Source organism: Alligator mississippiensis, chromosome 4 (assembly GCF_030867095.1).
Source record: "Alligator mississippiensis isolate rAllMis1 chromosome 4, rAllMis1, whole genome shotgun sequence".
NCBI lineage: Eukaryota > Metazoa > Chordata > Crocodylia > Alligatoridae > Alligator > Alligator mississippiensis.
Window position 1 is genome coordinate 158,875,262 of NC_081827.1, and position 17,827 is coordinate 158,893,088.

The 17,827-nt window shown below is 47.0% G+C and overlaps 1 protein-coding gene and 1 pseudogene across 4 annotated transcripts in view; both read left to right on the top strand.

The window, feature by feature from the left end:
* Positions 1-238: 238 nt before the first annotated feature.
* The window catches only part of CDC27 (cell division cycle 27), an 83,980-nt gene continuing 66,391 nt past the window's right edge, over positions 239-17,827 (top strand). For 2 of the 4 annotated variants that reach the window (XM_019500926.2, XM_006271558.4), the window contains exons 1-2: positions 239-419; positions 17,703-17,778. In XM_019500926.2, the coding sequence (XP_019356471.1) occupies positions 393-419; positions 17,703-17,778 (103 nt within the window). In that variant the 5' untranslated portion in view covers positions 239-392. The remainder of the gene's footprint in view (positions 420-17,702; positions 17,779-17,827) is intronic. The other 2 variants (XM_006271559.4, XM_006271560.4) reach the window with 1 other exon arrangement.
* Positions 15,828-15,963, top strand: LOC132250470 (U2 spliceosomal RNA; annotated as a pseudogene).

A 17,827-nucleotide genomic window follows, 5' to 3' on the forward strand; every position in this document is an offset into this window, starting at 1 on the left:
AGGCCGACCGCCAGGGGGCGCCGCCGCCGAGACTCCGGCGCAAGGAGAGGGCGGTGGCGGAGGCGGCGCTCGGGCAGCTCCGCGAGCTCGGCCAGCACTCGGCTATTTCCGCGGCTGCTCGGGGCCCCCCCTGTGCGGGCCCCCCCCTCGGGCTCGGGCCTCGGCTGCTTCCGCCCCCGCTCGGGCATTTCCGCTCCCCTTCGGCTCTTCCCGCCGCCGCTCGGGCGGACTCGGCGCCCGGCCTCCCTCCCTCCTCCCGGCGGCCTGCCCCGGTAACGGTCGCTGGGAGTTTAAATGAGCAGGGGCCGGGCCGGGCCCAGCCGCCGCCGGGACACGCGCCGAGGCTGAGGCGAAGCCGGGGCCGAGGCCGCGCCGGGCGCCGCGGGGGCAGGATGACGGTGCTGCAGGAACCCGTCCAGGTACCGCGCGCCCGGCTTCACCGCCGCGGCCTAGCGGGGCCCGGCCCTTCGCCGCCCGGGCCCGCCGCAGGGCTGCCCCCGCCCCGCCCCGCCCCGCCCCGGGGGGACTTGTTGATTCCTCCTTTTGTCTCCGTGGCCCGGTCCCCGCTGCGGGCACGGCCCAGCCTCGGGCCCCGCGGGCGCTGGGAGGCCCCAAGGCCCGGAGCAGGAAGTCGCTTCAAGTTTGATTTTTTTTATTCCTTTTTTGCCCCTCCGGCTCTGTCCAGCAGCTCTGCCGCAGGGCTTCCCCTCCCAAGCAGGGCGCTCCCAGAACACAGGACTTGTTCCTTCTTCCCCACTTCCCATGTCATCTCCCCCATCTTGCTTTAACCCTCCTCCAGGCCTGTCCCAGCTGCCTTCCTCCTTTCTTTCCCCACCTCTTCAGCTCCTGTTTTTGCAAAGAGCAGCCTGCAGCCGCAAGCAGAACAGAAACGAGCACGAGCTCACGCACTGGGCATGGGTGACTTCCTGTGGGAGATGACCTCTGCTCCACCGAGTTCACGTGCCCCGGGCGATGCCTGTGGCGATGGTGCTCTTGTGAACAGCGCGCTGGTATTCTCCACGCTATGGCTGTAGCTCTGAAAATGCTTCCAGCCACCTAGCCATCTTTGGCATCAGGTCTGTGGCTGTAGCTGTTGCAAAGCATGGCAGAGCCCACCTGACATGGGAGTCTGTGTGAAAAGGAAGCGAGCACTTGCTTCTGCAGTGAAAGGGTGCAAATAATATCTAACACAGCAACTCAAGTGGGATAAACCTTCACCACTCATCTGAATATGGCAGCATCCCTGGTTGCTGCTTCGGTTTACCCCAGTACTTCTCAGCCAGGTGCTGCTGCTGTGGCCGCCATCCTGGAAACGGAGGCAGCAGGTTGAATGCTCCCATGTACCCTGTTTCAGGAAGTGTGTGGTGGGGGACCCAGACTGGGAAGGGCCCAAGCAAGAAGGCAGGAGCTAGATGGAGGCTGATAAGAGAGCCTTAATGCAGCAGGAGTGCACGTTTGCCACAGCTCTGCATTCAGGGCAGTTTTATCTGACTGCCATAGTGCAGACAACACCTGCGTTGAGGGCCAGGTTGAAAACCACTGATCTAACACTTCCACAAATGCCTGTAAGCAGCATCTCTGTTATCCTAATTAGATTAGCTAGGTGAAAAACAGTTGCTGTGCTGAGATTTCCCTGGCAGAGATGTGGAGTATTTTATTTGAGCAGCATTAATGGGTTCTTGAAATACGCAGATACTTCTACGGTCTTCTCTTCCAGTTTCAGCCCCTTCCCAAATTGGATATGCTTTTGATCGGGCTCTGCTTTGTGATCACACACACCCATTTGGGTTCTGCATGCTTGATGTATCCAAAAAAAGAAAAAGAAACCCTTTATTTTTCCTTTAGGTCTGAAGAGACTGATATGTTTGCGCATTTATATGTTATGGTTCTATCTGCACTTATAATACATGACCATGATTTGTCACTATCTTGGTCCAACTGTGGTTGCAGCGGTGTAAACTGTATCTTGGCTCATTTTAAACATTGCATGATAAGGTCGTAACCATACTTGGGTTCTCTTTTTATGCTACAGATTTCACCATTGCTACCATCTCTATTCTCTTGGTAATGTCAACGAAATGTGTCAGCCTTGATCATCTGTAGTCATGGGGTGTTTCTGTGCCACGGTTATGAACCATTAAATGAAAAGGGCACTGGTGAAGTAATACTTGATACCAAAACAAATTCCATGCCTTCATCCAAAAAAACTGTCACCTTTAGAATTATCAACATGACAGTGCTTTGTAGAGATTATTATTTACATAGTGCTTAGTATGTTGGCATTTTAAAACTATGTAAGATGACTGTTACCTGCCCTGAAAAGTTTCTATTTCAACATTCAGATGTTGCTACTTTTGCAAGGGGTATAGGTGGCAGAGTCTAGTCTTAAATAGACAACATGGCATTTTATGCTCCTAAGGAAGTAATCTGAAACTTCTGAACCTTAAATACTAATGCCATATCCCGTATGTTAGCAAGTTACGTGTATGCATCTCTGAAGCCAAAGGTTTTCTGAAATAGTGCTTAAGTTTCCATGACACTTCAATTCCACTGCTTTGATCATTTTGAGAAGCTGATATGAATTGCCATTACCAGCTCTAATGATGCACAGGTTTGATAGCATTGTTTGATGTTATGGTTGAAAACATGATAAAAACAGCAATGTACAGTAATGGCTAGTAAAAGTTTGCTGTTCAGTAGGAATAAAATGGTGTGAATCCATTGTACAGACTTGAGTTCTAGGACAGGCTTAGTTTTCTAATGATCTTCCATAAAAGGTTATGGGAATTGCTCACCCCACCCAAACTCCCAGTTAGCCTATTTTAGGATTTTACCTAACTCTCTATATTAGGTGTTATATTTTGGTTTATTCCCAGTATAGAGGGAAAATGACAGATGATACAGATACAGAAGGTAGACTAGTTCTACTATTATTCTACATTGGAGTATATTTTGCTTTGTAAATGCCCCAACGCACCTGATTGCAGCAGCAATTCTAGTCTCTATGGCATAGGTGCTCTTTGTCTCCCTGGAGTACTGGTACAACCACAATGTTGAGATTGCTGTAGTGGAGAGATGCATTAGACTGGTTCTTTCAATGCCACTGTTCAGACACTGAAACAAATGAAACAGCTGTGTAATCCATGTTCCTGTTAATGTTTCTATCTTGCAGAAAAAAATCACTATAGTTATTTGTAACTCATATTTTGGTAGTCAGACACCAAGGTGGTATTTAATTTAGTTTGTGAAAATGGCTGCATTGTTTCTCCTTTCATTAATGGAAAGTTGTTCCCTGTGGTGGGGATGAGTACCATAAAGCTTGTATCATTTTGATTATATCAGGGGTGTCGCATCTAGTCTTGCAGGCAGGGTGAATGGTGTAGGGCTGGTCCACCAGCTGGATCATACCTACAGATCCCTTCTCCCCCCCCCACCCCCATGCCAAATCCTGCATACACAGCACCTGCTCCAGGATCCATGCTACATGTGGCACCTGCCCCAGCAGACCTGGGGTCCATGCTGCATGTGGTGTGCTGGGGTCTATGCTGCATGTGGTGTGCTGTCCCCCCTGCTGGTCTGGGAGTGTGCTGCACATAGTGCCCACTTGAGCAGGTCTAGCGCATGTACTACATGCAGTGCTCATGGGTGCTGTGTACAGCATGAGTTGCAGAGCAGCTGGGATGAGTGCTGCAGGCTGTGGATCCTGCATGCAGGGCTGGTCTGGTACACATCACCTAGGTCAGCTTGGACCTAGGGGCAGCACCAGAGGCCAGGTGATGGGGCTGTACAAGCCAGATGCATCTTTGATACCTCTGGGTTACAGCAAAGAAAATATAATTCTGCTTCAAAGAAAATGCAATCCAAACAGATTCATCTCAGCCAAATTGCAGGACCTGGTTCTCATGCGGGACTTAATTATTGGGACATTTGCTGGGAGTGAAACATAGCAATGCACAAGCACTCCAACAGATTTTTGGAGACTGGGGTAACTTTTTGATACACATGGTAGATAGGCTAACTAGGGGAGAGAGGGAGATCTTCTTGACTTACCGCTCACAAGCAGAGAATAATTGGTTAAGAATATGAAGGTGGAAGGTACCTTGAGTGACGGGGACCACAAAATGATGGAGTTCAAGATCCTAAGGGGAGTAAGGATAGAGAACAGCACAAGAAGGACACTGGACTTTGGAAAAGCAGACCTGAACCAATGTGGGGGAACTGATGGGCAGTTCTCCCTGGGGGGAAAAAGCAGTGCAGGAGAGCTGGCTCTAAGTTTTAAGGAGGCCCATTTTTAGGGCATAGGAGCAAAGTATCCCAATGCAACGGAAAAATGGGAAGTGTAAGAGGAGGCCAGCCTGGCTAGATGGCAGTCTCTTCAATGAGTTGAAACTCAGAAAGGAATCCTGTAAAAAGTGACACTTTGGTCATAGTATGTGGTAAGAGTGTAACAGTATTGCATGGGCATCCAGAGAGAGTGTTTGAAGGGCCAAGGCATGACTTGAGATGCAGCTGGCAATGGATATAAGACAGAAAGGGATTCTACAAGTATGTCAAGAGTAAGAGGAAGACCAGAGAAACTGTAGGTCCTTTATGGAATGTGGAAGGCAGTTGAATTACAAATAGTTCAGAGAAGGCTGAAGTATTTGGCAGCAACAGTTGCTGCTGAGTAGTTGCTTGGTAGTAATGTGAACCGAGTTTCATGATGATGCTCCAGTTCATGCCAGATTGGAATTGCAATACTGATCATCTTCACATAAGTGAAGATTAAAACCATAATTTATAAGTCACTCAGACATCAGGGTGCGTCTACATGTGCATATAACTGTGCAGTTGTTACTGTGCAGTCATCTAGTACCTGTGTATGTACTAAACTGCACAGTAACCGCAGTTACTGCACAATCCCAGTGGTGCATGGCTTGTTTCTGAACCTACTGCACAGTAGTGTCAGTGTCATGGTTTGTGCCCGCTGGCACTACAGCACCAGAATGATGAGCTGCATCACCATAGGTCGATGCTATGGTGACATAACATCTCATGGATGTGCCCATAGTGTACTAGATAAGTGCATAGTATGCTTATCTGCTTGATACTTTGCCAGTCCCAATTCTTTGCCTATTGTTGACATTACGCAGATAACTGATGTTTGGTATTTCTGTTAAGTACTCGGCATCTTTTGGCTTCTTTGTCTACTTTGTAATGTAATGGTACTCTCTGTAATGGCCTAAAAATTAGCCTTAATCAGAGGGAAAGCAGCTGTCAAGGGGCTATTATTAGTCTTGAAACTGAGAGGAGCAAATCAGTTTTGAGGCTTCTAGCTCTCATTCTCAAGGCTGATGATAGAAACTGATTACTGGAAGTATTGAAATGAATGAAGTTAAGCAGTTTTGGGGCTGCTAAGTACCTAACATTGCCAGTACCTTGAGAAACTGATTACTGGAAGTATTGAAATGAATGAAGTTAAGCAGTTTTGGGGCTGCTAAGTACCTAACATTGCCAGTACCTTGGTACAAATAAACATCAGTGGTTCTTAACCTCTTTGGACTGAAGGGACCCTCTCCATTTTGAAACTGGGTGCTACTCAGTTCACAAACTAATTTATATATTAATTACATATTATATCCTTGCAGTGGAGGTGACGAATCAGCCAGGCAGGGACAAACCTGAGTCTGTGCTTATCTATCTTTCCCCTCCTAACTTGCTCCTTTCCTCACACCTCGCAGCACTCTCTAAAGGATCTGGCATCCTTGTTGAAAATCATTGGTTTATATTAAGGTTGGATAAGTACATACATTTGGGAAGTCCACAGCCTTTTTCAGCCTCAACTTAAACAGTACACTGTATTGTACAAAGAAGCTTGAAAAAGGCAAAGTTTTGTTGGTTTGTTTTTTTGGGGGGGTGGAATCCAGAACAGCAAACAACAACAACAAAAAAGCACCATCACTTGTACTAGATGGCAGTGTCAGTCAGAAGTTTAAAAATTGAATGGAGTGTGGAGAGCTAGAACATGTGTGCCTGCACATGCACATATATATGAGGGGGGAAGGAGGTTGTTTTGTGTGGGGGTTTAAGAAGTGGTTCTTCCAGGTCAGGTTAAAAGTCTGTTTGTAGGTAGTGCAGAGGAAGCTTGCCTAGCGTATGTGTTGGTGTTGCTTGGACAGCTAGAGGTACTTTCAGTCTCTGTTTCTGTTTAATACAGACATCAACCAAAGTTATATTAATGATATCATAGCTCATTTGTATATAGATGTATGTGTATATATGACTTGCAGAAACTAGAAACAAAATCATTTATTTGTAGAAAACAACAAATTGGAGCACTTTTTGTCATGTCTTCCCTCTTGCATCTCCTTGTCTCTTAATGAATGTACAGAATAATAGGGACATGGTACGGGTAGAACTAACGCTAAAAAATTAAGTTTTCGAAGAAAGTGGCATACATTCTTTTCCACTCAGAATTCTAAAATTGTGCCATGTTAACCAAAGTTAAGTTTGGCATTTCACTTAGAGGAAAAGTCTAGCCTCTTGCCATTTTGACTTAAAACTGTGTGGATTTGGAGGCCATGAAAGTAGAGGATTAATGATACTGATGGTCTAGGGATAACCGACATATCAGAAATGAGTAGAAAATCAAACACTTAATAGAGGCAAGGATTTTTTTTTTTGCGGGGGTGATGGGTCTTTCTGGACCAGCTATGTAGTTGGACTCGAGTTTGGGCACAAGGTACTCTCTTCATGTTTTGGCTTCTTTCCCAGACCTGAGGAAGGGTACCTTGTGCCTACAATCTTGTCCCAGATCTTTTCCCAGTTAAACATCTGGTCCAGGAAGAGATCACTGACCAAAATAAAAATCCTTGCCTCTTACTTATTTCCTGGACCATCACAGCTACAGCAACCCTCCAGGATTGTTTGTAGTCTGTTCAGCTACAGAGCCCACTTAAACATTACAGTATAATATGTTTAGGAAACTACTTACTCAAATACAAGATGACCCTGATTATAAGATGACCCCCCAATGGAAAATTTATAAATGTATTATCTTTTTTCAGGTATAGAATTAGGGGTGCACTGATAGAGATTTTTGGGGACAGTATCAATAGCCAATATTTAAGGAGTCGTATCGGCTGATACCGATCCAATTTCCGATACAGCTGCTTCCAGCTGGTAGGTCTGGTGTCGTGGAGGGAAAGGGGTGTGTGTATGGGGGGAGCAGATCAATGTCCCCGCAGTGAGGGAGGGGGCAGGGACAGACGCTGCCCGGGGTGGTGGGCGGGAGGACACAGAACTGTGGCTCGTGATGGGGAAGGTGGCTCAACTGCTTCTTGTACCCCGGGAGGGCACGGGTGGGTTATGTGCCCCTCGGATCTGCGTGGGGTGGTGTGGGCCACAGCCGGGGCTGCACGGGACTCTTCTCGGGATGGGTTGAGCTTGGAGCGGGTGCCAGCAGAACTGTAAGGATGCTGCATCCACCCCAGATTTTGCCACTGCTCTGCTCCCAGTGCTACCTCTACCAACTGCAGCCTCGGTTCAACACCCTGCTTCCACCCATGTGCCAGGAAGAGCCAGGACTGCACTGGGTGGCTGGCAGTGGTGGCGCTGGGACCGGAGTGGCGGTGAAATTTGAGGTGGATGCAGCATCCTCCCAGCACCACCCACTCCTGCTACAAGCTTAGTCCTCACTGAGAAGAGCCCCACGCAGATCTGAGGGGATACAGACACCCCCCACCCCCACGCCCTCCCTGGGAGCAAGCAGCAGTGGGAGCCGCCTCCCCCATCATGAGTTGCAGCTCCGGTCTCCTCTCTCCACCCTGCCTGGCAAGTGCCTGCCCCTGCCCCCTCCCTCACCATGGGGGGCATTGATCTACCTGCCCCATGCCCCATGCCCCTTCCCCCCTCCCCTTCTACCACGCTGGACTTACCAGCTAGAGGCAGCTCTCCATGCTGCCGGCTGTGCTCCTCACTGCCTGAATGCTGTGCTGCAGCTGTGCGCGGCATGGGCAATTATCAGTCAAATTATCTGCCCCATCGGGCCGATATTGGACCAATATATCGGTGCACCTCTATATAGAATCTAATTATTAAAGGTTTGCCTTAAATTTGTCCCCTTTCCACTGCTACAGCAGGGAAAAATAAACTGAGGGGGGGTAAGGTGGCCCCATTGCCTTCTGCCCCTCCAGACTAAATCTCTCTGTAGCCCTCTTTCCCGGTGTCTTCCCTTCCCCTTGCTGTTGTGCCCTGCTGTCCCTGAGCACATGGAAGTGAAGGGACAATTTGAAAATGCTGACTTCGAAATAATTACTCATATAAACACACACATTGCAATATGCAAATGACTACAAGTACCCATAGACTTAGTTCATTCAGGATTGATGCAGTTTACCCATTTTTGAACTGCTGCACCTTTCAAGCAGCATTTTTTATACCTACTTATAAAGCTATGCATGATATTAGCCCAAAGCCAAAAGGCTCATGCTTTGAGAGTGGGAGACAGAAGGAGAAGGTACATCAGGCAAGAAGCAGAGGACAGTGGGAGCACAATGGCAGGATAGCCCCCTGGGAGTGGTGTGGTGGGAAAAACATGGAAGAGGCATCAAGAGAAGCTAGAGAGAAACAGAAGAGCTGAGAGAGAAAGAGAGATTATAGTTTGAATATACATGGATTTACCAGAGGAAGAAGACAGTAAGATGGATGTAAAAATACGTCCAAAGGATCATGTTGGTAGGGAAAGTAAAGGACAAATATAGCATCTGGATGGGGTCTTGGAGGGCATGAGTTACAAGCAGACAAGTGGAGCCCAGGTGGGGTGATGCACCTCCTGTCAGTGATCCAGATCGGGGGACACCAGGGTTTTATAATATACCACAGGCAACCAAAATAGTACAGCAGATGCAAAAAGGTATGGTACCTGTCTGCACACTGCTCCCTCTCTCTTGGTGTGCTACAGATGTGAAGGGATGGGGCATAGAGCAGCAGGGTGCCAGGAATCCTTAAAATGCACTATTTGTAAGGGAGAGGGACACTTACAAAGTGGTACCTGTGGTGCAAATATAGTCAGACCCCCTGAGGAACAGCAAAACCTGGAGGAGGAGAGGAGAGGAGGGGTTGGAGACTGAGGTAGAAATGGTGGAAGAAACCCTGAAGGAGGGTATAACAGAGGAGGGGGGCAAATATCTGATTGAGGCAGTGCAGGAGGAGATAGGAGACAGAATAGAAGGGAAAGCAGGAATAGCAAACAGCTCAGACATGGAGATGGGGTTGGGAAAGAAAAGAAGGCATCCTACAGACAACGTAAGTGGAGATGGAGCAAGAGAAAGAACCAGGGAAAAGACAGAAACTACAAGGGCTGAAGACCAGGAAGAAGAAATCATAATGAGGGAGGTGTCAGAGGAAGAGTCGGAGAGCAGTTTCCTGCTGCAGACTGAAACCAGAAGACAGAAAGCAGTGGGGAGGCAGGAATGTGCAAGCTTTCCTAAGCGTGAAAGCAATTGGGCAGCTTGCAAAGGCTACGGGAATGCAAGCGAGGAAGGGAGAGGAGTCAACCACCCCAAGCAGTGGCACTGACTAATCTTAAAGGAATGGGTGCATTCATTTTAAAATTAGCATAAATGGCATTGACAATACTTTTAACTTAAGGTCAAGAGTATCTTAACAAGGAAAAGATGGGAACAGATTGAACCAAGTAAGGGTAGACATAATCTGCCTACAAGAATGTGGTGTACCAGGAGTGAAGGATTATAATCACTTTGAGAAAAGATGGATATGGGTCCCATCCTGGCTGTTGGAGACAAATGAGAACAATATAGATTCATAGATGTTAGGGTCGGAAGGGACCTCAATAGATCATCGAGTCCGACCCCCTGCATAAGCAGGAAAGAGTGCTGGGTCTAGATGACCCCAGCTAGATACCCATCTAACCTCCTCTTGAAGACCCCCAGGGTAGGGGAGAGCACCACCTCCCTTGGGAGCCCGTTCCAGACCTTGGCCACTCAAACTGTGAAGAAGTTCTTCCTAATGTCCAGTCTAAATCTGCTCTCTGCTAGCTTGTGGCCATTGTTTCTTGTAACCCCCGGGGGCGCCTTGGTGAATAAATACTCACCAATTCCCTTCTGTGCCCCCGTGATGAACTTATAGGCAGCCACAAGGTCGCCTCTCAACCTTCTCTTGCAGAGGCTGAAAAGGTCCAGTTTCTCTAGTCTCTCCTCGTAGGGCTTGGTCTGCAGGCCCTTGACCATACGAGGTGCCCTTCTCTGTACCCTCTCCAGGTTATCCGCATCCTTCTTGAAGTGTGACGCCCAGAATTGCACGCAGTACTCCAACTGCGGTCTGACCAGCGCCCTATAGAGGGGAAGTATCACCTCCCTGGACCTATTCGTCATGCATCTGTTGATGCACGATAAAGTGCCATTGGCTTTTCTGATGGCTTCGTCACACTGCCGGCTCATGTTCATCTTGGAGTCCACTAGGACTCCAAGATCCCTTTCCACCTCTGTGCCACCCAGCAGGTCATTCCCTAGGCTGTAGGTGTGCTGGAGATTTTTCCTCCCTAGGTGCAGCACTTTGCATTTCTCCTTGTTGAACTGCATCCTGTTGTTTTCTGCCCACTTGTCCAACCTGTCCAGGTCTGCCTGCAGCTGTTCCCTGCCCTCCGGCATGTCCACTTCTCCCCATAGCTGTGTCATCTGCAAACTTGGACAGAGTACATTTCACTCCCTCGTCCAAGTCGCTGATGAAGACATTAAAGAGTATCGGTCCAAGGACCGAGCCCTGCGGGACCCCACTGCCCGCACCCTTCCAGGTCGAGACCGACCCATCAACCACGACTCTCTGGGTGCAACCCTCTAGCCAATTCGCCACCCACTGGACTGTGCAGTCATCCACATCACAGCCTCTTAACTTGTTCACCAGTATGAGGTGGGATACCATATCGAAGGCCTTCCTGAAGTCTAAGTATACGACATCCACCCCTCCTCCTGTGTCCAGGCGTTTCGTAACCTGGTCATAGAAAGAGACTAGGTTGGTCAGGCACGATCTGCCTGCCACAAACCCGTGCTGGTTTCCCCTCAGCATAATTTGCCCTGCCGGGCTCTCACAAATGTGAGCCTTGATAATTTTTTCAAAGACTTTACCAAGGATGGAGGTGAGACTGACTGGCCTATAGTTGCCTGGGTCCTCCTTCCTCCCCTTTTCGAAAATGGGGACCACGTTAGCCCTTTTCCAGTCCTCCGGGACTTGCCCCATGCGCCACGAGTGTTTGAATATTCCTGCCAGTGGCTCTGTAATGATGTCGGCCAGTGCCTTCAGCACCCTCAGATGGAGCCCATCTGGGCCTGCCGATTTAAAGGCATCCAGTTCTTCCAAATGACTCTGCACCACCTCAGGATCTACGTATGGAAGTCTGGCACCTTGCTGCTCCCTCTCTACGACCCCAGTGAGAGACTTGTTGTGCCCCTCACTTAGGAACACTGAGGCAAAGAACTCATTGAGGAGTTCAGCCTTGTCCCCCCTATCTGTCACCAATTGTTTCTGCCCATTTAGCAGTGGTCCTATTCCTCCCTAGGCCTTCCTTTTACTCCCAATATATCTAAAAAACAATTTCTTGTTGTCTTTTACTTGGGTTGCCATCCTCAGCTCCATGGTAGCTTTGGCCTGTCTAACTGCCTCCCTACAAGCACGAGCAGAGGAGGTATACTCCTCTTTGGTGATCTCTCCCTGTTTCCACTTTTTATGTGCTCCCCTTTTGGCCCTTAGGCTGCCGTGGATTTCTCTGGTCAGCCAGGGAAGCCTCCTGGCCCCTTTCCCTCTTTTGCCTCGCTCGGGGATCGTCTTGCTTTGTGCCCAAAGGATCGTTTCCTTTAGGCACAGCCACCCTTCTTGGGCTCCCATCCCTTCAAAACTCCTACTCTGCAGTGCGTCCTTGACTAATCGCCTGAGTGCATTGAGATCAGCTTTCCTAAAGTCTAGCACTTTCACCCTACTAGTTACCTTACCCACTCGCCGTCTTATGTTGAATTCTATTATAAGGTGATCACTGTCTCCCAAATGGCTACCGATCTGGAGGTCCCCTATCATGTCATCTCCTGTTGCCAATACCAGATCCAGTATGGCATTCCCCCTAGTGGGACCATGCACCTCCTGTGTCAGGTGGAGGTCCTGTATACAGGTTAGAAACCTGCGTGAGCGATGGGACCTTGCTGTCTGCGTCTCCCAGCAGATGTCCGGGTAGTTTAGGTCCCCCATGACTACTGCCTCTTTAGCTTTTATGGTCTCCGAGAGTTGCCTCAAGAGCCCCGCATCTCTTTCTTCCGCTTGGTGTGGGGGTCTGTAGCAGACCCCTACCACCAAATCCCTTTCTCCTTGCCCCCCATGTAGCCTAACCCATAATCCTTCTACTTCCTCAACCTCGGATTCTGTCTTGATGAGGGTTGATGTATATTGCTCACTGACATAAAGTGCACCCCCCCCCCCTTTCTTCCCCGACCTGTCCTTTCTATACAATCTATAGCCCTCCATATGTACTGCCCAGTCATGGGATGAATCCCACCAGGTCTCTGTTAGCCCCACTAAGTCATAGGTGTTTAGTGCAAGCAGGAGCGCTAATTCATCCTGCTTGTTCCCCATGCTCCTAGCATTAGTATATAGGCACTTGAGCCCTGCGACTGGTGACTTTGCTGCCCCCCCGCTCCGAGTCCCAGGGGGCCCATTGTTTCTTACCTTCTTGTTTCTTACCTGTTCTGTAGTGCTGGTCTCCCCATGGCTTTCAGGTTTCCAGCGTTCTCCTTCTTCAGGCTGGGCTGTCCTTGTGGGAATATGGCAGAGGTAGCAATATTATTCAAGAACCCAGAGCTGAAAGCAAAGCAAGCAGAAGTCATCAGTGGCAAATTGCAACAAATGATACTATCAGTTCAGGGAATAGAATCAGAAACTTTCAGTGTATATGGACCATTGGAGAGGAAGAAAAGGAATGTACTGCTTAGAAAGCTAATGGTTTACATAGTCAGGAGAGACCACACATACTACTGGGAGATTTTCAATTATGTAATCGAAGTGGGAGACAAAATGGGAAGGAGGAAATGGAGCTTTAAACAGCACACCTAGACTGTTAGCAAATAAAAGAAGAGTCTCTAAGAGATGTGGGCAGGGGAGAAAGTTTCTACTAGGATAGCCTCTTTCTATGGAGGTCTGTCAAGAATTGACCTTGTTCTTGTATCAAAAGAAATATGGATAAGGAAGAAAAAAAACATTTATGTGGTTTTTAGTGATCACCAGATACTGAAGGTGGAAATGAGTCTTGGTAAGAGTCCCATGAGAGAGAAGGGACTATAGAAGTTAAATATGCATCTGTAAGGGATATGTCAAGCGTATATGAGACAGTATGAGGGGTGGCAAACACTGAAGAAATATTCTGGGAGAACCAGAGGATGGTGAATGATGTTGAAGAGGATGGGAGAATTTTTCAGGAAGGAAGACCAAGGATGCATGGGGAAAAGAATGAAGGAGCTAAAAGAGCTACAGAGAAAGAATGCAGGAGCTGCTAAATGAAGCCACAGAAAGAAGAAGAGCATGAGAAGAGCTAGAAGAAGCAAGGTGAGAGTTAGAAACCTGGTTTAAAAGGAAGACCAAAGAAAAACGTTCTTAGCGCAAGCACACTGGGTGGGAGAATACAGAGTGGACCAAATACTTTTCAGCCAGAGTTAAGGCAGCAAAATGAGAGCTTAAAGCAGTGTAGGGAAGAAGGTAGTGCCCAAGAGAAAAAGCAGGAGGAGGTGTTGGAGGTGACAAGAAGGTTTTACCAAGAGCTATACCAGAAGAAGGAAATGGACAGGAAGAAGATGAGGGATTTTTTGGAAGTGATTGAAGAGAGAATAGGGGAGGAGGAAGCAAAGAAGATTGGAGAAAAGAAAAGCTTAAAGGAAGTGGTGGAGTGCTTAAATTTAAAAAGAAGCAAAATTGCCAGGAGCAGGCAGACTACTTATGGAAGTTTACAGGAAGTTTTGGGCATGGGGAGGGAAGTATGTAGTGGAAGTGTTCAAGGAAATAGTAGAAACAGGAGAGGCAGGGAAAGATTTTTATAAGAGGCATTGTGATCTTACTCTTGAGAAAGGGGATAAGGAACTCTTGACAAACTGGAGATTAGTCCATATTAAGGAGCATAAATCTATAATAGGGGTAAACAACCTCCTGGCCTGGGTTCCAGAGTGTCGCACATGAAGGTATTTTGCTTTGCCACATGTGCATCAGGGCAGATGGCAGGGAAGGGGCTGGGGCTGTGCTGCCACAACATGGGTTGGGCCTCTTGCAGCTCCTGTGCTGTTCTTCCCTGGCACTCCAACATCTTACAAGTTGAGGTTTGGGGTGTTTTTGGCGCTCTACCCAAAAACGTTGCTGAACCCTCGACTATAAGTTAATGGCCAAGATGCTGGCTTTGAGGATGAGGAAAAACCTCCAGAAGATAATACTTGAAGACCAAGTATGCAAAGTACCAGGTAGAAGGATCTCTGAAGCAATCAGAGTGATTGGAGATACAGCCCCACAAATACAGTTATAGCAAACCTAAATTTAGAAAAAGCGTAAGACAGAGTGGATCATTATTATGTAGTTGAGGTGCTAGGAAAAATGAGGTTCCCAGAGAAATGTATATGTTGGATAAGGTTATTTTGTAGAGGAGAGAGTCAAGCCCAAATTAATGGGAACCTAAGTGGGGTCTTTAAAATCCATACAGGGATGAGACAAAGATGCCCCCTGTTACCACTATTATTTGTGCACAGCATGGAACCATCAGCACAAAGAATAAGAAAAGGTAAGGTCATAAGTAAAGACACTGGAAGGGGATGGTGTAAAATGCGTACTATACAGGGTCTTCATAAGGTCCTCATGCACTATTAACGTTTAATAGTGAACGAGGACCTTATGAAGACCCTGTATATGGATGATATAAATATACTAGATAAAGATGTTCAATGGAAAGTGTGCTAAAGCATATATGAGTATGGAGAAGTGACAGGGGCTAAACTAAATGTATCAAAAAGCACCATAATGGGAGTGAGGAAATGGAGGGACTTGGAGAAATTGAGCCTTCAAATGAGAGAGAAAAATCAGTGCACTAGGGATCTTGATGGACGCTGAAGGGAAAGATAATATGGCATGAGAAAAGGTGGGCGCAAAGCTGCAGCAAATACTTTGGTTATGGTCCAGAAGGACACTCCTTTGCCAGAAAAGTGGCAGCATTGAAGGCTGTGCTACTGCCAATTTATTCTATATACGGGAATTGTATTCCTGCTGACGTGGTGGCAGGTAGCAAAAGTACGAGAAATCTGTGCTCTTCTGGAATGCTAAAAGAGAGAGGTTGGCTGAAGCTGAACTGTACAAAGCAGGGGCATGGGGGATGCTGGACTAGGGATTGTTCATCTGTGCAAAATACATAGGCACAGTACGACTGCCTGAAGCTGGGGCTGCATGAACTAAAATACTATATCAGTAGGGACAAGGAAGAGATTGGAGAGCAAGAGGCAGAAAAGAAGTAGAGGAAAAAGAACTGTACACACTTGTTTCACTAAACCAAGAGAGGACGAATGGGAAGGCAGAGTTATAGGTGGTTAAAGAGGAAACGGTTTTTCATGGGGTTCTGTATGAAAAAAAAGATTTCTGTAAGGGTTTGTTTTTTGTGGGAAGTTGATGTTATGTTATATACAGCTACATATATTAAACCTGTAAGCTTTTGATATGTAGTTGTTTCTGTGCTATGAAGTCTTGGTAAAACAAAGATAATATGTGTAGATTTGTAAATGTAGGGTGATGAATATGTTTTCAATAAAATTTGTAGATGGTTCCCATCAGCATCTTGGCCTTTTTGGCTGTGATCAAGTATAGCAGCAAGCATTTTTGGCCTCAAGGGAAGGGTCAGAGCTGGCTCTGACCCTCCAAGTGCCACCCTGGTATTGCAGTGCCTCCAGGCCCAGTATCAGTTCCCTGTGGAGGGAGCACCCACCCATTTTTAAGGGCCGTACAAAGAAAGAAAAAAGGGTTCCCATCAGCATTTTTGGCCCCATGGGAGGGTGTTGGAGCTTACTCCTGCCTCCCTGAGTGCTGGCCTGGTATTTGTAGTACAGTAAAAGTTCCGTTATCTGGCACCTTACAAGCCGGCATGCTCTGTCAACCGGCATGCCGGCTTGTAAGGCAAAGTGAACCCGGAAGTGCCCACCATGGCATTTCCAGTTTCTCTGAGCCCCCAAGGTCCAGGGCAAAGCAAGCTGCACTGCCCAGCCCCCATGGCACGGGGCATAGTAGCTTGCATAGGGCCCGCCTCCCTGTCCTGCGGGGCACACAGGAGGGCCGGCAATGCCGTGGACACAGTGGAAGAAGAGGCGTCTCAAACAGGCAAGGACGCCTGTTCAGGCTGCTCAATTAACCGGCATATTTTGTTATCTGGCATCCCCCATTCCTCGGGGATGCCAGATAATAGAGCTTTTACTGTACCTCCAGGCTAGTGCCCATTCCCTCCTGTGGAAACAACTGCCTATTTTTTTTATTTGTTTTAAGAGCCGTACCAAAAAAAAAAAAAAAAGAGGTTCCTATTGGTATATTTTTCCCACTATTGGCCATGCATTTTGTAGTCATGCTCAGTGTTAACTGCCTTTTTAATCAATTTCATAGCTGGTTTCTGTGACTGAGCACATGCTCCTTTTGGCATTGGTTTAATGATAGACAGTGTATTTAATGAGGTTTCCTTGTATGAGAATGTAAGACAAGGAGCTTTTTTCCCCCCCATGCTGATGGGAGAAGCGGGGTGTGTGGTTTGCTTATATAGTTCCTGTATTCCTGTGTAAAACTTAAGTGCTTTGGTTGGTGCAGTTAAACATTTTTCATGCAGCAGCCACCAATGGCTCATGCTAACTTCTGTTCATGGAGGAACATGTCCATCTGTACCATCACAAAATTCTGTCTAGATAACATGTTTGTTCTCAGTGAAGTATTCAACAATCATGATGACACCAGTCACTACCACAGTTTAAGCTGTGTATGGTGGTATGTCATGAACTAAGTTGGTTGTTAACCAGTACAGTACTACTGCTTTTGTAAGTTGCAGTGGGTACTTTAATATTCTTTACTCAAAATTTCTTTGCTTTTTAATATAGGATCTGAAAATGCACAAATGGTTAAATACTTGGTTTTGCTGTCATTTCTAGTAATATGTGCTTATCTCTTTCTTTTAATATAATCTGGTAATAACTGGTCATAGCATCCCTCAGTCAATCATGGGTAGGGGCCAGTCACATTCCACTGATCCATGGAAAGAACCCTATTGATGCTAGCAGCAGATGGACCAGGCTCAATGATAATTGTATAAGTGTGGGGAAATTAGCAGAGGTATCCCTATATTTGTAGGAATGCCACTAACTCAAGACAGTAGGCCTCTTGACCAGTGGTCAGGGTATAACAGTCTGTACTGCAGACTTCCCTTATAGATTCATCTCTCTCCAAAGCAGTCATTTAAACTTTATTATTTAAAAAAATACTAACTTTTGTTGGTAAAATTGAACAATTTAACTGAATTTTGTGGACCCTTGGTATATCTTTCCTTTTGGATTTTTTCATAAACTGTTAATTTAGAATTGATTGTTCATTCATGTGTATGTGTTTGTGTAATTGGATATGTGGTATTTTAAACTTTTCTCCTCTCCTCTCCCTCCCTGCCCCTCTTTCTATAGGCCGCCATATGGCAAGCACTTAACCACTATGCTTATCGAGATGCAGTGTTCCTGGCAGAAAGGCTATATGCAGAAGGTATGTACACAAGTATCTGTTTAAAAAAGTATAGTTAACCTCCATAGGG